General features: G+C 39.1%; 1 protein-coding gene across 2 annotated transcripts in view; it reads left to right on the top strand.

Moving 5' to 3' along the window:
* The window catches only part of CSMD1 (CUB and Sushi multiple domains 1), a 1,991,107-nt gene that overhangs the window by 1,801,694 nt on the left and 162,515 nt on the right, over window positions 1-26,898 (top strand). For both annotated transcript variants that reach the window (XM_048845330.2, XM_048845329.2), the window contains exons 44-46: window positions 2,959-3,104; window positions 4,497-4,577; window positions 4,950-5,063. In XM_048845330.2, coding sequence (XP_048701287.2) covers window positions 2,959-3,104; window positions 4,497-4,577; window positions 4,950-5,063 — 341 coding nt within the window. The remainder of the gene's footprint in view (window positions 1-2,958; window positions 3,105-4,496; window positions 4,578-4,949; window positions 5,064-26,898) is intronic.

The following is a 26,898-nucleotide window of genomic DNA, read 5'->3' as shown; positions in this document are numbered from 1 at the left end:
TGGACCCTCCTTTTAAGCCCTTGGTATCATGTTATTTTCTGTGCCTATCAGCAAAGGCAGCATTTTTAATGGTCAGCACTTTTATCAGAAGGATAGATGAACTAAATGTGTTGGTCACATATCCACCATACACAGCTTTCTACAAGGGCAAAGACTAGCTTAGACTGCACCTTAAGTTCCTCTCTAAGGTGGTCTCTGACTTCCACATGAACCAATCTATTTACCTGCTAGTTTTTTTTTCCCCAAAGCCACATGCACACAGAGATGAGAGGAGACTCCACACCCTCGATGTTTGTCACACATTGGCTTTTTACCTGGATAAAAAAAGCCCTTCCAGGTCTCTTCCTAGCTTTTTGCATCCGAAGCAGTATATATGAGAGGTCATCCAATAACAACTCAGACTCCCCAGGTGGATCACCCAGTGCATCACAATGGGTTTTACTGCTAAGGGAGTAATAGACTCATGGCACATTCACGAAGAGCAAAGTCAACTGCATTTCTGGCACATATCCCAGTTGTAGACATCTGACAAGCAGTGACATGGTCCTCAATCCGTATTTCCAGCTGTCATTATTCACTGTCTGCTGCTTCAAGGCAAGGTGGTCGAACTGTTCCTCTTCAGAGGAGACTCCAAATCTCATCTTCTGGGGTAACAGCTTGGGAGTCATCAACAATTTAATGACATATGCAAGCACTCAAAGAAGAAAAAATGGTTACTTATCTTCTCATAACTGTATTCTTCAAGATGTTTTGCATATGTTCATTACACAGTGCACCCTCCTTCCCCAGCACATGAGAGTCTACCATTAGGTTCCAGTGTGAAGAAACTGGAGGAGGGATGGAGAATCTCTATCCTTTATATCCTCACTTGCAGCACAAGGAGCTTGGAGATATGCGGGGTCACCCCATAGGTACTGCTAGGCAAAATTATCTGGCACTGCTCCATGAGGTGCACACATGCCTACAGTATGATGGACATATCCAGCACACCTCAAAGAACCACTGTTGCAAGAAGAAAAGGAGTACTTGTGGCACTTTAGAGACTAACAAATTTATTAGAGCATAAGCTTTCGTGACCTACAGCTCACTTCATCAGATGCATACAGTGGAAAATACAGTGGGGAGATTTTATATACACAGAGAACATGAAACAATGGGTGTTACCATACAGACTGTAACAAGAATGACCAGGAAAGGTGAGCTATTTTCAGCAGGAGAGCGGGGGGGGGGGGGGGGGCAGGCACCTTTTGTAGTGATAATCAAGATGGGCCATTTCCAGCACCTTACAAGAACAGTAGGAGGGGAAATAAAAATCTCCCCACTATATTTTCCACTGTATGCATCCAATGAAGTGAGCTGTAGCTCACGAAAGCTTATGCTCTAATAAATTTGTTAGTCTCTAAGGTGCCACAAGTACTCCTTTTCTTTTTACGGATACAGACTAACATGGCTGCTACTCTGAAATCTGTTGCACGAAGGTAAGTAACAGCGGTTGGTTTTATTTTAATTTTATTTATTTATAGTTGTCATTAGTGGCACCATGTATTTATGTTAGGATGTGGTCAATTTCCAAGCAAGTACTGGAACGAATAGTGATAAATGCTTTAAACACTCTTGACAAATGACAATTGTATACATAATATCTTATGCACTCTTTAAAACATAGTTCATGGATACTCTAGTTTTATATATATAATATATTTGTCTGTGATCAGGAGGTTAACTTGATAGGTTTAGGATAAACAAGACCTGAATTAATACACTGGCTACTTATTTGTGAGAAGTTGGACTGAACTCATCATAGACTGAAGTGAGCAAATATCCTTTTAATCTAAAGATAGTGAAAGGGCAGAAGCTAAATGATTTCTGGAGTATAGTGTTGTAAAGTACACATCACAAAAGCTTCTTGATTCAGCTTGGGTTCAGCAGGTGTAACCTACAGAGGACCCACCAAAGAAGTGTTCTATAGGTTGGAAAATGAAAACAGTGTTTTAATTGTTCTGACTTTTTGGCTGAAATGTTTTTACATAATGATACTCAAAATGAAAGTAGCTTAATATTATATGTGTGTGTGTGTGTATATATATATATAAAAATACACATCACAAAAGCTTCTTGATTCAGCTTGGGTTCAGCAGGTGTAACCTGTATAACACTTGTATAATATTAAGCTGCTTTCATTTTGAGTATCATTATGTAAAAACATTTCAGCTAAAAAGTCAGAACAATTAAAACACTGTTTTCACTTTCCAACCTCTAGAACACTTCTTTGGTGGGTCCTCTGTAGGTTACATCTGCTGAACCCAAGCTGAATCAAGAAGCTTTTGTGATGTGTACTTTACATATACATACTTTACTTTATATATATATTTGGTGTCTGTCCTGCTGTTGTGTGATGCAGAACTCTTATTTGATTTCTTAGCACATTTGTACAGCAGTTGGGAATGAATGGCAATCATGAACAAAAGTGTCATCCTGCAAACCCTTACTCCCTTGATTGTACTGGGACTACTGGTATAAAAAAGGCTTGCAGGATTTGACATGTAGGCAATAAAGGTATCATGTGATTTCAAGAGTTCTCCAGATATGTAAAATTGTTTATTTTTTGAGGTACGACAGATTTATGTGTGAAACATAGGAAGGGAAAAGAATGGAAGAGAGGTGTAGAAAACCCAGGATTCTAAAGGTAGCCTGTAGATATCTTACCTATGCAAAAATTAAAGTGACTACTGCATGCATTTTTCCCAACCTTCTCTCAAAGGGTCAGGCTTTGATGTTAGAAAAAATATTCAACATTGCCTTCATAGACTGAATATAAATTGAAACTACCTCAACCACAGTAGTTAGGATTAACTTGCTTTCTCAAAGATTTAGTCTGCTATCAAAAGAAAATAGATTGTTAATTTAAATGTTAATTATATAGGTTTTTACTAAGACTATCTTTCCTTTGGTCCCTAGGGATGGTCCTGACCAAAATTCACCTCAGCTGGGTGTTTTCAGTGGGAACACAGCTCTTGAAACAGCTTACAGCTCGACCAATCAAGTGCTTCTCAAATTTCACAGTGACTTCTCAACTGGAGGGTTCTTTGTCCTCAATTTCCATGGTCAGTCTGCTTCCTGGGAACATATAGTTTTGCAGATCAGTTTGTGGATTTTATGAATATTTCCTAACCATGATGTCCGTACTGAGCAAATAAATTAATCATGTTTAATTGGCCTGTGATTTTAATGTAGTAGTACAGATTTTCATGCACATGTTTTGAATTCTTTAGGTCTGAGTGTGATATTTTTGGACAAACTGAACTCTAAATATTAAATGTTGAACTATTTTGTTTTTCATCTTTTCTGGCAAAATCCTGTCTCATCTTTTATGCAAGAGTGCACTTATTCGTGTGTAACTAGGTTCTGTACCATCTCTGGTCAATACACATAGTTATGAGGAATAGTGTAATGGGGTGTTTGAACACTAACTCTACTCTCAGGGCACACAAGATATTCAGGGATGAGAGTACCTCATATGCATGCTTTCCCCTTCCTGTATTCATGGTTCTCAATCCACCTTTCTCCTTGCACAATGCCTACAGAGGTGCAGTAACTCACACATCTGCCACAATTAGAGGGGCCTAAGGATTGATTCCCATTATGATTTATTTGTTTGTTTTTTTAACTTTTGTAACTTGACAGGTGGGGGAGGGATTCAGAGGATATAGGGAGTAGCTTTGTTCTTAACTGAGCCTGATTTCCACAGAAGGAGAGAGATTAATGTGTGTAATATGTGCATTCCTATCCCTAGCTGACATCTTTTTTTGGAGATATTAGCCAGGATTATCCTGTTAGGCTATCAGAGAGAAAATCAAGCCCTAAATGTTCAGCACAGGTAAAGACAAACTAAGTACCCAAAGCTACAATCATGATAGTAATTGTAGTGCTTATTTTCCCAATGGGACTGTTCAGAGCAGTAAACACTATAGCCAGTAGGTCATGTTTTCTGAAATTGTATATCCTCAACAAATTTGAAGAGCTGATAGAAACTAGTTTAGAAAGAAATGGTAACTATTTCAAATTTGTTTTTTAATAACTTATTGGAAGCATTTCATTAGTAGTCATCTGGCTTTTTTGTTTGTTTTTGCTAAGTAAAATATATATTGAGTCAAATTCATCCCTGGTTTCTCTCAGTTATTTTAAACCAGAGATGAACTGGACTGACTAATGTGTGTGAGATGCATATTTTTGTGTTGCTAATGGACATTTTTCATATTGTTTTAGAAATATTATGCAAAATCATGAGATGGGTAACCATCATGTTTTAACTGATTTGTTTAGTTGTGAAAATTTAGACCCAGATTTGCAATTTTGACTGTGCATGGGTTTCAATGTGACTCCATGTGGGCACACAGCTGCTCTTGCACAGTCAATTGTAGGATGAAGGTGTTAACTTCCATTATCATAAATTTTATTAATCTAATATTTAATAGTATTTAAATTTTGTTTTGTAGCTTATCAACTAAAGAAATGCCAGCCTCCACCAGCAGTTCCACAGGCTGACTTACTTACAGAAGATGATGATTTTGAAATAGGTGAGACATTTGTATCTCATTTTCTCATAAAACTCATGCTAGCACACTTGGCCATTATGCAACTTTCACTTAAAATTTAATTAAATCATTACTACATCTCATTCTCCTCCTGAATACATTTCTAAGGTATCCCCAATGCCTGAAAATATAATATAATATGGAAATCTTCCCTTTATTCCTTCCTTCCTCTTCCTGACAGATATTATGAGATCCATATTTCCAGTTTTCTTCTCCTTTTACATTTCTACATTATTTTATACAGTTACTGTATAATGTATTTTAAAGGGAAATATTACATATTTCACATTGTAAAAGATAATATAGATCATCTGGAGGAGTAATTAAGAAGAGCCTGTCATTGATTCTTTTCAGGAGACTTTGCCAAATACAAGTGTCATCCTGGTTTCACCCTGGTTGGAAATGACATGTTGACCTGCAAGCTGAATGCAAAGTTGCAGTTTGTGGGCTCACCCCCATTTTGTGAAGGTAAGTCTGTTTTTGTGTAGGCTGTACATCAGATTCATTGAGCATTCTGTTTAGTTTTCCTTTATCCTAAATGAAACTGTCAGCAAGAATTTGGAACACTTTAATTTCCTCTGGTTTCCATCTCTGTTTAATATAAATGTTTCCAGGTATTTCCTCAACGGATAGTTCAACATAGTCGAGGAAACCTGAGGTTTGATTATACACCTAAATCAATGTTTAGGAATCTAAATAAAAAGGGCCTTATTTTCAAAGGTGTTGAGCTCCCGTTACTTCCTTGTTTTATGAGTGGCTATACTTATCAAGTGTTATTATTGAAATGTAAAGTATAAATGTATTAACATGACCTAATGTGTATTGCACCCCAGAGGGAAAATATTTCTTTGTTGTCTTGTGAAGGTTTAAGCACATGTGCCTAATTTAAACATTTGCAGGATAACCAATAAAAGGTTCACCTGTGTTTTCACCGTGGTATTTCATACCATGTGATATTGTAACATTTTTAAAATGTGCTTTAAAAATATTTGTGGTAAATTTAAGCATTCACAAGGAAACACTGAAAATCTTTTGATTACTCACATTACATATGAAACTTTAATGTGTTTAAAATTTCAGGATTTAAGACCATACATTAATTATATGCGAAAAAAGTATAGGTATGTGTCCCATCTATTTTTGTATATTCATACAAAAACAAGTGAAAATATCTTTAAAACCTGACAAGCAACAACTTACATATTTATGATGACAATCCTGTAAGCAAAGTTTTCCAGACATTTGGGGCGTGGGGGGGTGTTAAGATTGTGTTTGGGTTTTTTTATATATTTGATGGCAAAAAACAATCACAAAACTGTTGAAACAAAAAGCGCTAAGAAAAATCAAAATCATAATTGTACAATTCCTTCTTTGATGTCCAGCAAACTTATGAAATGAGGGTCTATCATAAAAGAGAAGCTGTTCCTGAAATTTGAAGATAACTTCAATTTGAGGGAGATTGGAGAGCAGTCAAAAATCAAACTTTTCACAAGAAATTAGTTGTAACTTTTTCTGGGGAGGGACTGGCAGCCCTCCATAATTTCAAAGTATATATTATTTACAGTGGACATCACTGAAAACTAAGCACTCATTGTGATATAAGATTAATACTTCTTTGTACTGTATATATTACTGAATGTTACCCCAGTTTGCACAAAATGATTGTTGAGTAGCATGTAATTGCTAAAGACATCTGACTATGACTGTATTAATAATCTTAACATGATAAACATTAACTTGTCCCAGTTTCTTTGGTCCTCCTGTAAAGAAAGTAGCATGTAGGGGTAAGACCTCTACACTTGTAGGGATGATGTCCACTGCTTGCAGAGAAGAAGCCATTCTCTCCGAGGCCCTCTATGAGCCTGGCCAATCTGCCACTAATAATCATGGACTTTTGTTTTTCCAGTACTCACCTAAATGTATTCTAAATATAGAAAAGATAATACCAAACTCAATACTGCAGTACTGCATTTGGTTACTTTTTAATGGTATTCACTGCAGAATGTTATGTAAATAAAAGTGTTGTGTGTTGAGTTTTAACATTTATATCAATGGATTCAGGATCACATTAGATACTGGTGTGCACGTGTGTGTTAGTGTGTATGCACTTATGCACACAAACTCTGTTAAAAAACATTATTATGGTGGCAAAATCAAGCACTCAGAAGTTAGGAAATGCCAGAATTAAGGTTGCCAAAGTAATATCTTGAGTTTTCTTTCTTTTTTTTAAAAAGGAAAGCTTGAATACCCTTGGTATGACAACTTCCACCTTTTCATGTTCTCTGTATATATATCTTCTTAATATATGTTCCATTCTATGTATCCGATGAAGTGGGCTATAGCCCACGAAAGCTTATGCTCAAATAAATTTGTTAGTTTCTAAGGTGCCACAAATACTCCTGTTCTAAAACCCACTGAATTTCATCATGTGACATCATACTGATGGCCAATTGGGTCATCAGCATTTTGTAAGAACCTTTATATCCACCACACAGACCTCTGCAACTTGAGCTAAGGGTGTAACCGACAGCAGTAATGAATTAGCACTCTGCGTGGACCAGCACTAAATAGGGATGAGACACACTTTGCTAGTGGATGCACAGATATTTGCTGGCAGCAGAGGACATGTGAGATTCAGGAATCTTGGGTTCTGTCTATTCCAGATTCTGGAGGGTAGTGTGCTTTGATGGGCACAGCCTCTTCTGCCCGTCCCCCCTCCCACCCCCAAAAACAAACAAACCCTTGATCCCTTCTGCCTTATTCTTTCCCATGTGTCTGTTTGCCAGTCCTGTCTCTTCTCCATCCCAGTCATCCTCCCAGTCCCATTCTTCTCACTTAGACAATCCCAGTTGCCACTTCTCAGGCTTCCCATCCCAGTCTCCTTGCCTAGACATGCCTAGTCTCCCTCTCTGGACTCCCCATCCCAGTGTCTTCTGGCTCCCAGTCTGTTTGATCCCCTCCTGGCCACATTCTCCTTGCCCATAAATTCCCAGTAGCGCCCTTGCCCAGTCTTCTTGTCCAAATTTAACATCTCCATTGGACTCCAGTCACACACCCTCCTGACCATGCTACCCATCCTCAAGGGCTCGCAGTCCTCCTCCCTAGCCTACTCATTCAACCTCAGCCTCCCTCCCCACCCCTTTCCTGTTTCCTTTTCCCAGTCTCCCACATTGCTGGCTCCCTGTCCCAGTCTTTGTCCAGACAGTGCCTGTTCTACCCCTGCAAGCCAATGCCCAGTTCCCCCTCCTCTAGTCCCTAGACTCCAGTCTCATTTCCTTCCCCCAGGCAGCTTAGATTAATCTACTCTTCTCTTCCCCTCCGCATTTGAATCAAATAGCTTCCTCCTCCATGCTGTCTGGGCCCAGCAGGGGGTCAATGAGAGCACAGGAGAGACAGATCCTTGCTCTCAGTTCTTGTGTCTGGACCTGGCCTTGGCACAGTCCTCAGCAGCTGCAGTTGTAGATAAAGTCCTGCTCAGCGCAAATGGAATCATCAGAGATTTTAGCTGTCTAGCAAGTCTCTATTGAGCATGTGTGAAGTGTGATTTTTTTTCAAAGGTTTATAGGTTGTCCAAATTTATGTGGATTGATAGAGGGACAACAAAAGGCAAATCTCTGACATACAGGCTACCCCTCTACCAAATTTCAAATCCCTTCTCCAAAGCATAGGGGTGCTAGAGTGCTTCAAGAAAAAGGATTCCAGAATGTTTATCTTGAGAAAAACAATGCATTTTTCCTTAGACTTATTCTCAGAAATAGCTGGATTGTTTTGGCTGAATGTTTTATTTTATTTATTTATTTATTAAAATCAGCCTGAGGTAGATATCCAGCATATAACATTTCAGCCTGAACAGTTAAAGTTCGGCAAAGTTGTAAAAAAACTGAAAACAGGGTCTTTTAATGGTAAGTGTCAGACAATCTTAATAATTGGAGGTGCTATCAGTCCTCCTATAATATGTATGTATATGTATTATTGGGAATATAAGGTGGGGAAATGAGTCATATGTGCACCTAATTTGGGCTTAATCAACTTTCACCTTTATTTATAAAATGTCAGGCAAAATGATTGCCACTTATAGCATCTGAACATATATTTATGTCAGATGATAAACAGCTAAGACAGAATGGGTAAGGGGACAAGTTATCAAATTCTGGAGTACCAGGAAGTTCTCCTGTATTCCATGATGGTTGTTGCTGCCTCTTGTTCTTCAGTCTCATTTCTTCCATTTCCGGTCTGGTATATCTCCAGTTTTGGTCTCACTGACCTGGCTTCTTGTGCATATCCACATTACAAATTCATTAGTGTTTCTCTAATCAGCGTTAAGCATTGTATTCTGCATAACTAGTACAATACATAAGGAATATTGCTTTCCTACTTACAATTGTTGACTGATATCTTTTTAATTGAAAAGGCACAGAGAAGGGAAACAAAAATGATTAAGGGTATGGAACAGCTTCCATATGAGGAGAGATTAAAAGACTATGATTGTTCAGCTTCAAAAAGAGATGACTACGGGGGGATATGAAAGAGGTGTATAAAATCAAGAATAGTGTGGAGAAAGTGAATTAGGAAGTTTTATTTACATCTTCACAAAAAACAAGAACCAGGGGGCAATCAATGGAATTAATAGACCAGAGGTTTAAAACAAACAAAAGGAAGTACTTCTTCACACAATGCACAGTCAATTTGTGGAACTCATTGCCAGGGGATATTGTGAAGACCAAAAATATAACTGTGTTAAAAAAAGAATTAGAGAAGTTTATGGAGGATAGATCCATCAATGGCTGTTAGCCAAGATGGTCAGAGATGGAACACTATGCTCTGGATGTTCCTAAGCCTCTAACTGCCAGAAGCTAGGAGTGAACAACAGGGGTGGATCACTTGATTATTGCCCCGTTCTATTCATTCCCTCTGAAGCTTCTGGCATTGGCCACCGTTGGAAGACAGGATACTGGGGTAGGTGGACCATTGGTCTGACCTAATATGGTCATTCCTATGGTCTTATGTAACTCTTTCAGAACAAAGGAATTTTTTATTTGTATATTGTTGTTCCTTTGACACAAGTATCCCATTCTGACAGTAATGTTGCCCCTCTGCCAAGTGGAAAGAGACATCCAGGGCCTTGCAGGTCAGCATCCCAGTAGAGAAGAAATCAGTGGCTTGGAGTCTTCGTGTATTCTAAGTATTAAATTGCTTTATTGTCACACATACACCAATCCTGAAATGAGATGGGCAAACAACATGCAGGGCAATCCCTTCTTCTGGGAATCTCAGCTTGATAACAATGCCCATTTTGTAGGGAGAACTCTGCCTCAATAATTGACTTTAATCAGAGCCCAAGTCAGAAAGCAAACTCTCCTTCTGCTTTCTCTCTTCACTTTGTGTTGCTTATATGGCTCACAGTGGTTTTAGCTGACCAGAGTGTCTGACCCCAGTATTTTCCATACATATAAACACACAAACCAGTGAACCAGGAAGTACATAATGAAAGCACCTACACATTTCAATCAATGGCGGTTGTTTTTAGAACAGGATGAACTGTTCACATGTGAATTTCATTAGCACCTCATAAGGCTGCTTTTTTTCCTTTCCTCCTTTTTAAACTAATAATGTAATCCTTCTGCCCATCAGAGTTGGCCGCTACAAGGGCCAGGTTCTGTATCTAGTGGTTCCATTCCAATAACACAATGTAACACCGGCTCAAGCCCCCACCCAGTGACCTGGGACAAATATATACCATCCCCGCTGGGAGCCTCCAAGAGACAATACTTCCCCTCTCACAAGCACAGAGTTTGAGTGTAGCAAAAGCCTTTTAATAACAAAGAGAAACAATGTGGCATTATTTTGGGGAAACACCACCAACAGGATTCATAACACAACCCATGAGCAAAAAAACCACCCCAAGCAAATTAGGGCATGTCCTTTCCCTTTGGTGCTTGAGTCCAGCAACCCAAAAGTCCAACAACCCCAAAGTCTCTGTCCCTGGTCAGCACAGCCCCAGAGTTTGAAAGTTTATCTGCAGAGTTTTACCTCCCAACCTGGGTGGAGATGGCGGGGGGGGGGGGTTAAGGGGCACCTTACATGATCTAAAGTCGATTGCCCCACCTCTCCATAGGGCTCCGCTCCGCTCCACCAGCCATCCCACAAATCGCTCTACTCTGCCTGCCGCCCCCATGAGCTGCTCCAGGCATCCCACAAACTGCTCTGCTAGCCATCCCACGAGTTGCTCCACACTATATCTTCAGGCTCCCCCACTACTTAACACAACACTCAGTGATTTCAGCTCTTAGTAAGTTTACCTCTTTTGTGATTTCAGCTTATAGTAGGGGAGCCTCAGTGCTGGTGCACCATTGGCCCAAAGTGAATTCAGCTCAGTAGCCTGTAACTAGACTCCTAATAGAATCAAAATTAGCTCTGATATTCCACAGTGGAGAGAGCAGAAAGTGCAATTAGCATGTAAGGCCCTCACCTGGGGGCCCATACCACCAGGTATTAATACCTATCCCCAGCCTCTCTCCATTCACTGAGTTTTGGAACCCATGACCCTTGCCTAGCGAGTGCTGCTTAGTTGATGGTGAGTCCCTCCATCATAACAAAAGGCCAAGTACAGTTCCACTGTCCTTGAGTCACACAATCAGGATAATAACAGTTGATTCCTGCCCCAATAACAGAGAAACTGGGGCTCCTACTGCAGCCAAAGTGACCATCTAGGTGTGGTGGGTGTGCCTATGCAAATGAGATCAGCCCCTGAAGTTCTTTTCCAGAACCCACCATGACTCGCCACCAAATGTCAGGGTAGAGCTCATCCTGACTCTTCTTACAGTAAGAAAGCCCTATGAACCAAAATTCTGTTCTCACTTATATTTTAATTGTGTTGTTTAGTCAGTGCTAGATTTGTCCTGAGGTATTAAATTTTTTTGACAGTCAGCAAGCAGTAATTGCACCAAAAATCCAGCTTTTGTTTGGAGTTTACAGTGATAGCAACAACTTAACTCTTGGCCATTTCAAGAAAAACACAAAAGTCTGAAAAAGAAACTGGAAGATTCATATAAAAACTATAGAGATTTGAGGAGCTTCTGATAATGGTTAGTCATCTGTAACAAAACAAGAGAGTAGCTGGCTTTCTACAATTCTTGCAGATGTTGTGGCAGCTATTGGCTCTCTCTGAGCCCAGCAATTCTTGCTGTTTCTTTGTAGTCCTTTGAGATATTGTAGATGAATCTCACCCACTCTGTAGTTGACAGCTTTCCCCTGAAGTGTGAATAGATTTGGTGATTTCATTGCTTTCTCTGTAGTGTTGTTCAATGCAATTCAGGTATATTGGTTTTAAAAGTTACTCACAATTGTTCATTTCAGTTCTTGACTGTTTTACTTATGAACTCTTATACATTCAGTCAATAGTAAACATGGTTATTGGTTTTATTTTTATGTAAAATATGTTGTAATAATTAAATTATGTGTAGTAGGCATGATGATTCGGACAACCAAAACATTCTATTGTAAATTGGACTTTTAGCATGAGCCAAAGTGGATGCATCTCTGAGGAGAAAGGATTAGGCTATTCTTTCTTGGAGCTATTGTGCATTTTTTAAACTTGAGATTGCTACTGGAGAAACATTCCGCTCAGATGTAGTGAAGCCTGCAGTGATTTCAGCACTTTTGTACTATAGGTGGGAATTGGTCTTGGCAATGGTATTAAGAAAAGAACTTGAAGTAAGAAAAGAGAAAAAGGGGAGAAAATTAAGTGAAAATATGTGACACTGTAATTAATTAAATAATGTGCAAGCCTACACTATTACAATTCATTTTATACAAATGTTCAAATTGAAATAATTCTAAATTGCTGTGGATTATAAACCAAGACTAATGTGTTTTCCATTTTCTTTTTTCTTATTAAAAAAAATTTGTATAGCACAATAAATATAGATGATATTTACAGACACAACTAAAACATGTTCCTTCACTCTGAAGAACTTGACATCCAAATAAGACAGGTGAGACAAATGCAAGACAAGGTGTTCTTAGGTGTTCAGGCCAGAAGGGACCATTGTGATCATCTGTCTGACCTCTATAATACAAGCTATAGACCTTCCCTGAATAGAAACTTTGCTTAAGTAGAGCATATCTTTTAGACAAAAGTCCAATCTTGATTTAAAAATTGCCAGAGATGAGAATCCTGCACAACCCTTGGTAAATTGTTGCAATGGCTTATTATCCTCAGTTAAAAATAGTATCTTATTTTCAATCTGAATTTGTCTAGGTTCAACTTTCAGTCATGGGATCTTATTATGCCTTTGTCTGCTAGACTGAAGAATCCATTATCAAATTTGTGTTCCCTATGTACGTACTTATAAACTGTGATCATATCACCCCTCTTTCGTAAAATAAATAAACTGTTGATGATGGATTCTCCCATTGTGTTCGATGGATGAGCTACAGTCATTCATTGAGGATCCTGAGATGAAACCAAAGTCCAGTATCAGACCTGCAGTCCCATCCACAAGTTCCACAGGTGAAGACAGTTGTAGATGAATGTGTGCTGCTTTTACCTTTATGCCTCACACATCTCTTTTTGATTGTAGCAGTCCATGAGGTCTTGAAATCTTTCAGTCTGAAGTGGCAGAGCTGCTGCCATCAGGTCTTATCATGGGCTAAGAGCTCCAAGGTGTTCTTGTCAACATTGCAAGATTGATAGTTGGCCGCAAGAGTGTCTTTGTAATGTTTTCTTGGTCTGCCCCTAAAATGGGTTCTGATCTGTAATTCTCTATGAAAGACAGCCTTCAATATTCTATTGTCAGACAAACAGACCACATGATCATACCATCTCAGCTGCATTATCACTATAAAAGCTTCAGTACCTGTGATGTTGCAGCACTCAAGGACGTCAGTAATTGGAAAGAAATCTTGCCATTTAATTCCCATTATCTATGTTAGGGGGCTTATTCCTTCATCCACTTACTTCCCTGGTCCTTCTCGCATGAACAGAGAGCAACAATACCTGAAGTCCAAAAGTGCAAACAATTCGAACCTCCAGCAACCATGATTCCAGTTTCCTTCCTTAGTGTCCCCCTTCCCAGCCCTGACACCAAGGAGCCTTACCTGTGTCCCTGTTGCCATTCCTGCCCTTAGCTAAACGTGATTCCAATTTGCCCAACCCCATTCCCTGTTCCTATTTCCCCCCCACTTCCTGATTGACTGCAGACTATATAGTAAAACTTGAGTTCTGCTTAGCTATACCTTAACCAATCATTTTACTGAAATTTAACTAACCAATCCTAACATATTGTAACATGATTATGTAACCAATTTATATCCCACCACCTTAATTAGTTTACACCCAGCAAAATTAATTATACAGCAGACAGAAACAATCACAGAACCAGACAGATTATACAGACAAACAATAGGGAAATGGGGACTACAGTGATAGAACAACAAAGAAATGAGGATTTCACATCCCAGCTATTGATAAGTGAGTTCTTGCCAGACAGGATGCTATCAAACTAAGCTTCCTTTTACATCTTCCAGGCACTTCCCTTTCCCTGGAGGCAATAGGCATTATCAGGACAGGAGTGTATTCCTAACAGCCCAATAGCACCTGATTTCAATGTGACTAGGTTGGAATGTGAGGATGTGACCGGTCGCTTCCCAGCTTATGGCTGCCTCTGCTGCTTAGCCAAAGTCCTTAGCCTAAGCACAGGGCTTCAGACTGTCACAGTAAGAGAAGGCCCTTACACTGGCAGACAGTGATTTTGATTCTTTCTTTTATATCTCTGTAACTAGCTAAGTGATAAGAATACACCTAAATTCTTTGAGTATAGGCCTTTACAGACAGGCCTGAATATCTGTGTCCTAACAATCTGCAGTAGACATCATAGATGGAGTTGGTCCAAAGTGTTTTATGTGGAATTGATAAGTAGTCCATGTATAGCAGCCCTAGAGGAGGGTGGTGATGATGATGGTGTGGTAAATATCAATTTTTGTTTGCAGCCTGACATCCTGTTCATTTCAGAGACCATGCTGAAGTTTTCCAAAGCATCACTGGCTGCACCAATGTGCTTTGTAATATCATCATCATTCATTGAACCTTGTGAAACGACACAGCCAAGTTAGCAACATTTTTCAATGACCTTGAGTGGCATCTTGTCAGTGGACACAAATGGAGAAGTTGCAGTACTTTCTGGTTGAGACTGGACCATGACTTCTATCTTTAGTCTGATTGTTAGGAAAAAAAACAAGTTGCTGCATGCGCAAAAGGCAGTCAGTGAGAAACGGAATATCCTTGAGGATATGGGCCAATAAAGAACAATCATCAGCGAACAGTAATTCATGAACAATTGTCTTCAAAACTGCTGTCTTTGCATGCAGATAATGCAAATTAAGGACATCTCTATCTATACGGTATTGCATGTGAATGCCATAATCAATGTCTCTGAATGCATCTATTAGAACTGTTGCAAACACTATGCTAAATAAAGTTAGCACAAGAATGCAGCCTTGTTCTACTGGTAACAAAGAGTTTTGATAAGCAGCCATGGTAAAGGACACGAACTGCATTGCTGCCTGAAAAGATTTAATAATGTTGACAAACATTTCATAGGAACCAAACTTGTGGCGGACTGCCATCTCAATTTATAGAATCAAAGGCCTTAATAAGATCAACAAAAACTACATATAGATCTTGATTCTTCTCATAACATTTTTCCTGAATTTGCCAAAGTGCAAAGATTATATCTGAAGTACCATTCCCAGTACACTGGCTTTCAGGCAGTATCTTCTCTGCAAATTGATCAATTAGCCATTTTAGCATGACTTGCTCGAGTATCTTTCCTGCTGTAGCAAGGAGCGAGAAGCCACTATGTTTATCACAGGACGTGTACTTGCCTTCCCTTTTGTAGAGGTGAATAATGTCGACAACTTAAGTTCCCATGGCACAGCCTCCTTTTCCCAAAACTTTCAGTAGAGGTCAGTGAGCTTCCTGTTCATGGCCCTCATATCTGAAGATCCCTGCAGGGAATACAATCTGGACCCACTGCTTTGCCATTTGATATTTGCTTGACAGCTTTCCATACTTCAGATATGTTCAGTGGAATTGAGAGTTGGTCTCAAATTGGAAATTGTTCAAGATCATCAAGCACTGGTGCTGACATTGTGGCCAGGCAGTTCAGAATTTTTATTAAAGTGTTCAGGCCATCTTTTCAGAATTTGTCCATGTTTGGTCAGCAACAGCGACTCATCTTCATTCCAAATACGGCTAATACCATTAGAACGTGGGCTGTACATGGTCTTCAGCTCATCAGAAAACCATTTGAAATTTTTTTGGTCTCCCACTGATTTAAGCTACTCAGCTTTCATTTTCCATCAGCTGTCCTTCATAGATTGAGTTATAAATTATGTTAAGCTAAATAGAGGGCAGCAGTACAGGAAATGGAGAACATTAGAATTATTGATGATGAGAAGAAAGGATTACTTTTAGAGATGGATTTCAAGAATGGAGTTGAAGGAACTGATGTTTGGCAGATAACTGCTGAGCTGTTCAAAATGATCTGGAACTTTCATTTATATGTCTGAAATTTTCCAGGCCTTTCAAGGCCTGATTTCATCTTGAAGATTAATTTTATTTGGACAGTTTGAGTAAAAATGGTCCAGCCACTTGGGAATAAGAGGAAAACAAAAGAAATACACTTTTTCTGTTGTGAAAAAAAAAAAAAAAACAAGTCGTATGATGTTTTCTGAACAGCTTCTGTGCTGATGTAACTCAAAGTCTAAAGTTGAATTTTGGCAATGAAACCACCCATGCTGAGTGTGACATTTTTGAGTGATCCTGTGAAAAGTTGGTTTAGCTTTGAATGACATTTTTGATCATTGATAACTGTACTTCATGCAGCCTTAATATTTTATTAATATATATGCTTGTGCTTATGGTATTTTCCTCTCTCTTTGCAATATTTTCCTTCTCCTTTAGAGCTTGATCCTGCACCACTGAAGTCAATAAAGTTTTGTCACTGGTGCAGGATTATCCTCTTATTTATCTCAATTAGCATGTCAATATTCAACAAAACAGACAAAAACTTTTTTTGAGGAGAGATTTTAGCAGTATTTGTTTTATTTTTGTCTGGTTTCCAGTGTAATTCTGTATGATAGACTTAACTAATTAGTCCCATATTTTTTGTAGCATGCATTCTTTGTGTGTCCCATTTGTTACCAGTGCTGAAACCCTCATACTTCTGAGGCATCAACTATACGAGTGGGTCAAAAGGAAGCCTCTTTCTCTCTGACACTGCATTATAATATTCTCAGCTGGATGCAACATTTTACATAATATACAGCCTCAGAAGATTATTAATAAAGCCATATTCCCATTTGCTTTGTAATAAGGAGTATAAGTAGAGTTTACTTGGCTGATTCTGGGATAAACACATGTAATTGCTCCAGAAAGCCTGGACACAGCTGTTGTGGAACATAAAAAGGTACCTTGTCTTGTTATTTTTTTCTGTGACTATTCATTTCCATCTCTTTTAAAAGGTGCCTCTGTAGATGGGGGTTTTAGTACATATAGAATAATTTACATCTCTAGGGTAGTAAATTCAGCATTCCAAAGGAATGCTACTTTTGAAGAGTATGTCTAACATATTCAGACACCAGAACACTGCTTATTATAATTTTAGTGCAGAACTTAAGCATGTGTAATGAGGATTCATCTTTGTAGCCTCAGTGTGCACCCAGGGAAAACACATGAAAGAACTAAATCAGTGAGCATAAGAATAACTTCTTCAAATTCTTCCTCTTCTTTATTTATTCCTTGTGATTTTAGGTTTGTTTGACTGGTGTTGTTAGCATCTAGTTTCCATCCATGATTATGTTATTTCATTTCAATATATACATCCTTTTTTTTTTTTTTTGAGAACTAAGAAGTCAATTAACATTTCTAAAAAAACAGATATAAGTGAATGGTATTCTCCTCAAAGGGAATGTTTCTGTGACTCTTGTTAGTTCATAAAAAGAACCCAAACCACTCTTTTCATCTTAGCTGTACAAGTACTATCATTACATCGGTCTCCTGTGAGTGAAAACAGAGTTTGTGAGATAAATTCCCCTCAGACAAAAAGCATCCCATTTATAACTGCCTGATTATCAAAGCTGCCCTTCTTGATGGTTCTTGTAGTAAATGGTTCACTTCCCTTTCCCCAATCCCCTCATTATCTCTGCTTTTGGTTTTGATGTACCACTTCATTGTACACTACATCACTCCAGATCTAATGATATATATATTTTACATTCTAAAATTGTTTATTAGCTCATTGAATGTGAGGGACTAGGTTTTGTGTATTTGGGGATCAGTTGAATTCAACTTTTTAATTTATAGCAGTCCTGCAAACAGTGCACAAGAGTGTTTGACAATCAAACAACAAATTCAGTCGCTAGAGAAGGGTGAGAGAGAAAGAAAATAAGTGGAGGAGAGGAGAGGCATACAAAATGTGGCATCAAAGAGGAGGAGAGGAAAGCAAAGAGAAGACAACATGTAAAAATATTTCTCAGTATCTTGATATTTTTAGTAAGTTTTGTGTCAACACACTGAAGTGAACTGCATAGACACAGCCAACACCTCCTATCAGTTAAGGAGAAGAAATACAGCATTAAATCCGAAAAATATTGGATCTGCCTGAGTCACTTGGCATGTGGTGTTGACACATCAAAAGACAGGAAAGTGTAAGTATGATAGGATGTCAGGTTCTAGGACCCTGATTCAAGGTGCAAGGATATTTTGTTGACTTTTGTTGACTGTTAGACAGAACAGGTGAGTCTTATTCGCTCCAATTTAGCAGGACAAAAGGTAAATACTCTCTAAGGTCCTCCTGATGGGAGGACTTGACAAGGGCAGACCCCATTGATTTCAGTGGGGCTTCATGTGGGTGCAGCTATCTATCTATGCAGAGTTACTTGTCATATGAGGATCTCAGACATGAGAAAAGAAATATTTTAGTGATGAGCTGAATTCCTCCCAGAAAGTATTGTTTTCAGAAGATTCTGTTCAGACATATTCTAAAGATGTCTAAATCACAGTGCCTGAGCTTGTGAAACTAAAGAAAGAAAGAAACTTGAATGAAGTGATTTTTTTAAATTGTTTACATTTTGCTGCGGATACAGGCAGAGTAGGATTAAGGCATAAGCTAATTAAGCTACAGCTTAGGGTCTCACAATATGAGGGGCCTCTAAAAAAGAAAAAACTTACTCAATTTCAAATTTTATCAAAATTGGTTGATAAATAAAGGAGACATGGGAAAAATAAGATATAGACATTTTTGTTCAAAGATGACAAAAATAAACACATTTGGCTACACAAATATCCTTACCTGACCCTTAGCCTTCACTAATTGTTCATTATGGACAGGTGGGAGGCCAGGGCTGAGAAAAAAAACATAATTGCACTTGTAAAATTAATATTTCTATGAGTAAATCTGCTGTCAGTTTCTTAAATGTAGTATTTTGTTGGCCAGCTGCTACTGGTAAATTTCTGACCATGTCTTCATAACTTATTTAAATAAATAAGACAACTGTTGTTCCTACACTCCTTTATGGATGTGAAACCTATTGACAGCCCCCTTAAGAGTCTGGAGAGGTACCACCAATGATGCCTCCAGAAGATCCTTCGTGTCAATTGGCAAGATCACTGCACTAATGCCAGCATCCTCACTGAAGCCAATGTCACTCGCATTGAAGCAATGATCCTCATGCACCAACTTTGCTGGGCTGATGCCAGGCTCTCACCTTCCAAAACAAGTCCTCTATTCTCAGCTCACCTATGGTCAGAGATTCCGTGGTGGTCAGAGGAAACACTACAAAGACACACTGAAAGCATATCTTAAGAAAACTGTGCACACCATACATTCCACCACATCCAAGAGTTACTACTTTTTCTTCAGCTAAACAGTTATGCAAAATGCTCTGTTAAAATGAACAGACTATAAATATAAATAGCTAATCATGAAATATTTTCTATGAGACTTAATATTGTATACTGGTTCTTTATAGTTCAGATATTCTTAGTTGCTAAATTTTGCCTCTTTCTCCCTAGCTTTTTAAAAAAATAATGTAGAAAAAATAAGCTCAATTTAGGAGATTAAGAGAGAGTAGAGATCCTTGTGTTTATCCTTTTTAGAATCTGTAAAGGACTCAAATACACTGGTGATGAGTACAATATAAGTACCTTGACTGATAGGTAGTTAACAGGTAATGTACTTCTAACAGATCATTTATTCCAACATCCTTCTTGGTGGTAGTTAGTGTGATTGTATCTGGCTGAAGAACATACTAGAGTATCTTCAAATGTTATAATAAAGATGAAGCCAATATTGTCCAACAAAAGCAGATCCATGTGCTGTGATTTATACATCTGTTTACATTAGTATTACCAGCATCACATTGTTTATTACTATTATAAAATAGTAATAGTTATTTTTTTAATAATATCGTGTCATGGATTCGCATGACATTTTATAGAACAAATAAAGACACAATCCCCAAAGAGCTTACAATACAATATGCCCCTAGGGCAAGGATGATGCAGAGCTGGTTATTACTTGGGGAGGTGGTTACTGGCTTCACCTTCTACTCATCCCACACTGCCATCTTTGGAGTGTTTTATATCCCAGGAATGAGTGCACTGAGGGAGTAATCCCTGTGCTCAGTTATAGCCCTTTTTACTGCGCAGGAACACATAGGGAGGGGGCTTCATCTTCCCTTTCACACATTGAACAGGGCACAGGCTGGCCCCTAAGGTAGTATTAAATATAGTAAGTAACATCAAACTTATATATTATCTACATTTTCAGAATATATATACAAAAATGAACATTAAATTGTGCATCTAATTTGCATGACTCATTATTATGATTTCAAGCACGATCACAGGAATGGTATATGTAAATGACCTATTACCCATCCAAAGTAATCTTCATGCTTATTTACTGCAATAATAGGTAAAATATTAAAAATTAGGTGTGCAATTAGAGATACATATTTTGTACACACATGTGCACAACTTTCTTTATAAAAACATGCCTTAGAATAATTTTGGAGACTGTAATTAGAAGAAAAGATAGGTTATTCACCTTACAATAAGTGAAATTTATTGGAGATGCCTTTGACCATATGGATTCCATCAGAGGTATGTGTGTTTCATGCTCCTGAGCCCATAATTCTGTATTTAGCCATTTCCATTTGAGCTGTACATTCTTGTGCCCCCTACAGTGAGGGCATAAAAATCAGAGCAGCCCCAACAGCCACTCATTTCCTTCACTAATATAGAAATCCAGAGAAGGACTCTATATCAGTGAGGTAGGTTGGTGGATCATGTAATCCGTGTGTCTGAAGACATCTTGAAGCATTGGTGACCAACATTTACCCCTCCAGGAGGTAGGTGATTGGAGGCACCTGATCTAAAAGCTGTGACAATGGAGTAGTGAATGGTAAACATATAAAGCAACTTTGTGTAACTGCCCTACAGATTTTGTAAGGTGTTAACTGAGCCCTAATAAAATGTGCCCTAAATTGAAAGGGAATGGGTAATTTATTTAAAAAAGTAGACAATCTTAGTGCAGTCTGTAATGCATTTAGAAAGTCTTTGAGAGGAAACAGAAAAAGTATAGGTGATTTACGAAAATGCTGAATTCTAGAAAGATTAAAGGACATAGCTCTAAGAAGTTCTAGTTTGTGGAGTTTAACTTCATGATCCTTCTGCAGAGATTAAGGGGGCAAAACCTGGTAGATGTATTAACTAATTTATATGAGAGTCCAAGACAAGTTTTTATAACAATTTTTGAGTGTGATTGAAGCATCAGATGCTTAACTTGTGGAAACATTTGAGTCAGACCTTTTATAAATCTAGAAACTGTAAGGTCAGAAATAAAATTAAGTGATTGTTCAGAGGCAGATTATATTCTGATTATATATATATAGCAACCAGGTAGATTCATACTGAGTTAACAGAAAGTCCACCACATTTTAAAATCAATAAATAGTTCAAAATAATTGATACAGAAGAGCCAAGGGGTTGAACATGATTCTGAATAGGCTGCAGAGAGAAGTGTTTCCCTTTTGCTTGATTTAGCCTTCTGGTAGAGGTCTTTCTGCTTCGAATATAAATCTGTTGTATAGCTGCCAAGCAGGATTTGTTCAGAGGCCTCAGCCAACCAGCTTCCATGTGTAGAGACTCTGAGTTCAGATTAAGCATCAGACATTGGCTTTGGGAAATTATTTCCAGTATGTTCAGAGAGATGGGCTGATTGATAGGTGTCACAGCTTAGAGTACCAGAAATGGTGTGTCCAGGCTGGAGCTATTATTATCACATTGACCTTGTTTTGGTGAATCTTTGACACAATTCTGGGAATTAATGGAATGACGTGAATGCTAAAGGGAGGAGAGAAGAGGTAGAGATCTTCTATGACTGGTCCATGATCTTGACCATGGCCTAAAATGTGTAACCTATAGCCTGATGAGAAGTTGCTGTTACAATAGATGAAATAGAACCCCCACCCCTTTCCCTAGAAAAATTAGGAGCTTTCTGTTGGTATTGATATAAGGAAGGTGGAGACCATTGTTTACAGAATGAATGGGGTGTGGTTTGCTTATAGCCATAGTTTGACTTCTATATTTGGGAGGGGGGTCAAAGATTGGGATGATGGGTCCAAATGCATGGGGGTTGAGCAAATGGGGGGAAGCTCCCTGTACAGTGACCCCACCCTCACTGCTGAGGAGTGATGGGGCAGGAAGCGGAAGTTGGGGGGGTTCAGAGCTTTCTCCAGCAGGGGGAGATCCCTGGAGGTAGGTCTGATCCAACCTTGGCTGCTCCGTGGAGGGGAAGAGGAAGTATTTAAATTTAAAATCATGCTCTGAAGTGTCTCTAGCCTCTGTTTGTCAGACATTGGGAATGGGCGACACGGGGAAGGATCACTTGATGATTACCTGTTCTGTTCATTCCCTCTGAAGCATTTGGCATTGTTCACAGTTGGAAGACAGGATACTGGGCTATATGGACCTTTGGTTTGACCCAATATGGCAGTCCTTATGTTCATACCCTCCCCAGTCTCAGCCCATGGGTTTGCTTCATATTCTGAGATGGCCTGTGTAGGCTCAGAGACCAGAACATTGCCTTAGAATTCTTCAGAGAGTGCAGTGCCTCAATTGTTTTAGAGTTAAACAGATCATGGCCCTCAAAAGGCAGGTCTTCAATTGTTTAGAAATTTCTAATGACTGCAACCAGAATGTTCTTCTCATCGTGACCACAGTGGCCATAGATCTGGCTGCAGTGTCAAAGGCACCCAATGAGGCCTATGAAGCTGTCTTTGCCACCAATGGGCCTTATGAAGTCACTGTTCTCAGTTCATCTCCGATCTCCTGAGGAAATATCTGAGATAGTTGCAGAACTTTGTGCCATTGCATAAAATCATTCATATTCATTAACTGTTGGTAATTGGCTATATAACTCTACAACTATTAGAAGAGTAAGCTTTCCTCCTCAGGAGAGCCATCTTCTTGGGCTCTTTATCCATGGGTGTAGACGTAGGAGGCTCAGGTAATTGAGATTTCTCATGAGCTTCTGTTACCACCAAAGATCCAGATACTGGGTTTGTGAATGTACCTATGGTGGGTACTTGGTATATGCCATCTACTCTCTTAGATGTGGTTGATATAGAAGTCTCTTGTACAACTTCTTGGGGAATTCCAAGGTGTCCACCATTCTTTTAAGGAGGTCTTGGAAGGCCCAGAACTGAACTTTAGTGGATGTATTGTAAAGAGCCATAGGCTTGTTGGGTGATGCCAATGGTATGTCCAAAGGACTGGGCTGTTCCTCCTACTCCTCCACAAGGTCTTTCTTCTTCTCTGCTAAGAGGTCTTATTCTTCAGATTGTAGTAATTCCCAATGGAAAGATTGAAGTCCTCTAGCAGGATTCTTAGGAGGAGGTGATCTTACTCTTGACCTTGATGTAGCAGAATAAGGAGCAGGTGGGAGAAGCTATGGGTTCAAAGGAGACCAATAAGGCCAGGTCTGCATTCCATAAGGGAAAGGACTATAGTGCCACAAAGGTGGGAACCATGGTGTGTGATGTCTGTGGAACATGAGGCTTGTGGTAAGGAAGACTCCTTTCATAGGCACTCCTGTGAATTAGTGGATGAGAGGGAAGATCTGCTAGGAGTGGGACTTCTGTTGTGATGCAGAGAAGAGGATGCTGATGAGTCAAATTCCTCTAATGGAGGAGCAGATCCCTGTGGAGTAGAAACCAAAGAGGCTCTGATATTAAGCCTGAGAGGGAGATACTAACACCAATGAGACTGAGTGGAAAGAGACTTAATCATCAGTACTTTATGCTCCAGATACAGTGGATAAAGGAGACACATCCAGCAGTGGAGATTCTGGTTCAGGAGTGATCATAAGGTCCAATGATGTGAATGCAGCTTTAGCAGACAAAGGAAGCAGTACTAATGATGACAATGGTACTGGGATCATTGGTACTAGAAGTGCAGTCTCTTAAGAAGTCTTGTCACAATACATACCAGTAACTCAGAGGCATACAATGATGAGAGTGGTACTAAGGACACAATGTCAGTCACCAAGGAAGTAGAATGCAGTACCAAAAGTAAAGAACACAATCCCCCACCCTTAGAAAACACAACGTACCAATGTGGTTTTGTAAGAACAAGTTTAGATAAGTCACCATGATGAACCTTGCGTTCTTGGCCAGTACCATGAGTGACACTGGGTGTCAAACCTCACAAAGAGACCTTTGATATTTTGTGCAGTTGGCAGTAAAAGCTACTGAATGACCTGAGGAGGGCTGGTGAGCAGACTCAAGAGTGTTTGACAGCAGCAGAAGTTTTCATAGTAATAGACTTATCACCTGGAATGATATCCCTTCTTGATGGGGCACCTGATGAAATCAGCTTCACAGCATGAGGACTCAGCTCTTGAAGGGCTATCTCAGAGTGAGACTGTGTGTAATGATCTCCATTCAAAATAATTTGAGACTCACCTCGCAAGCCCCCTGTTTACACTTAGAAAAAGAGTTACAAATAGCACCTTTACTAGGGATTTGTGACTCTCACGGATTAAATGAGCTCTTTGTATATGCATCATTAGCAGGCATAGCATTCTAACAGACATGGCGCATTTTAAAGCCTGGTGACCTGCTCTCCGCCATTGAACCTACTCGTTGGTACAAAGGCAAAGCTAAAGAAAAACATATGTTGGATTTTCAGTGAATGGTCTTAACTAAAACTTATCAAACACAATGCGCTGCGACTATTAAACTAACAACAAGCCTAACTGTACAAGTGCAAGCAGCAGGAGGACACTGAGACTCTGACTTGCTGCCACAAGTGGTGGGAAGGAACTGAGAAGTGACTAGGGCTGCTCCACTGTTTATACTCTCTGTGTAGGGCACAAAGGTGTACAGGGGTATGTGCACAGCCCTCACTGACATTGTTGACTGAAAGATTCCCAGATCATGCAGATGCAGCACATGCATCTACGCTGGGATCTACTGTATGTGGACAAATGCTTGAGGAACTTCCCATTATAAAATTCCTTGTGAATATCTATCTAGCTTTCATTTCCATTTCCAATGTCTATTGACCCTATGCATTAAAAAACTCCTCAGTCTATTATCTGGAGCCACTTTCTTTTACCAGCTCTGCTCTCATTTCACAGATTTTGAGATGTGTATGTCCTGGATAGAAATTAAAAAAAAAAATGAAGAGGAAAGAAAGCCCTACAATGCTTCTTCACTGATCTGTTATCAGTATTAATTGTGTAATTTTTTTTAAATTGTTGAAGGGAATTCTTTGATCTCTAAATCCTTGTTTTCTAATGTTCCCCCAAGGATACATACTTGAGTAGGTGGAAGATAACATCTGAAGACTTTTTTTTTCCATAACACTTACTGCATGTACCTTTTTTTATATCTCTTCTGAGCAGGTGGCTCCAGATAATAGCCTGGTATTAATGCATAGTATTTAATTACAATATATATGTCTACCATGGCAGTTTTTAGTTTGCTTACAGTCATTAACACTCTTAAGCACTAATTATTTTGTTTAGTAGGGAAACCTATCTCCCTTTGATAAAAGGGAGACGAGCTACTGAAAGGTGGTGGCACTCCAGGACCTGTTTCTTAAGAAGGCAACTTGTCATCCACAGGACCACATGCTGGGATTCCCTCCTGGTACTTTCTTGCACACAAGAACTTTGAATGGTTCTGGCCCTTACTTGTTTTGTGATTTTTAAACCAATGTGTTCATAGTTGATAGAAACCTCCGTGTCACTCAACCTGTCCCTTTTTACCAGATGTCTCTCTACTCTATAGATTTTAAAGCACATACTTGCATGTCCACATCTCTGAAAACCCCATTCCTGTCTTGTTTTTTGGTTGTTTACTTTTGATAGCCCTCTGTTTATGTTATTGGATTTTTTCTGTGTTGTTTGTTTCCACCTTTCATTTGTTTTGTTTTTTTCTTTGTTTTATTATTCACTTTTTCCATATCTTTTAATTTATGTCAGCATTCAGGGACTGTGCCAGACAGTTCCCTGGTATGTTTGGTAATCCTTCAGGAGACATGTTTGTAAATCTAACACACACAATTGTTAAAATGCATATAATGTATTATGAAATATTGGGAAAAAAATCAGAACACATATGCCAGCAAATGTAAAGCGGTGCCTCCTGACAGAGAGACAAAAGATTAAAGGAAAGCTGACCAACAGGAGACTAGTTGAATCAGAGACAACATTTAGATCATAACAAACTATGGGCTTGTCTAAACAGGGAAAAAGCCTGCAGTAGCTGGTGGAGAGTTGCTAGTGTGCAGTAACTACTCCAATGCAACTCCCTGTGTGGACACACTTACTGCACACTAAAAGTGTCTGCAAAAAGAAAAGGAGTACTTGTGGCACCTTAGGGTATGTCTACACTATGAAATTAGGTCAAATTTATAGAAGTCGGTTTTGTAGAAAGCGTTTTTATACAGTTGATTGTGTGTGTCCCCACACAAATGCTCTAAGTGCATGTAGTCGGCAGAGTGTGTCCACAGTACTGAGGCAACCGTTGACTTCCGGAGCGTTGCACAGTGGGTGGCTATCCCACAGTTCCCGCAGTCTCCGCCACCCATTTGAATTCTGGGTAGAAATCCCAATGCCTGATGGGGCTAAAACATTGTTGTGGGTGGTTCTGGGTACATATCATCAGGCCCCCGTTCCCTCCCTCCCTCCTTGAAAGCAAGGGCAGACAATCGTTTTGCGCCCTTTTT

The sequence above is a fragment of the Caretta caretta genome, chromosome 3 (assembly GCF_965140235.1).
Source record: "Caretta caretta isolate rCarCar2 chromosome 3, rCarCar1.hap1, whole genome shotgun sequence".
Classification (NCBI taxonomy): domain Eukaryota; kingdom Metazoa; phylum Chordata; order Testudines; family Cheloniidae; genus Caretta; species Caretta caretta.
This window is presented reverse-complemented; position numbering and strand designations above follow the sequence as displayed.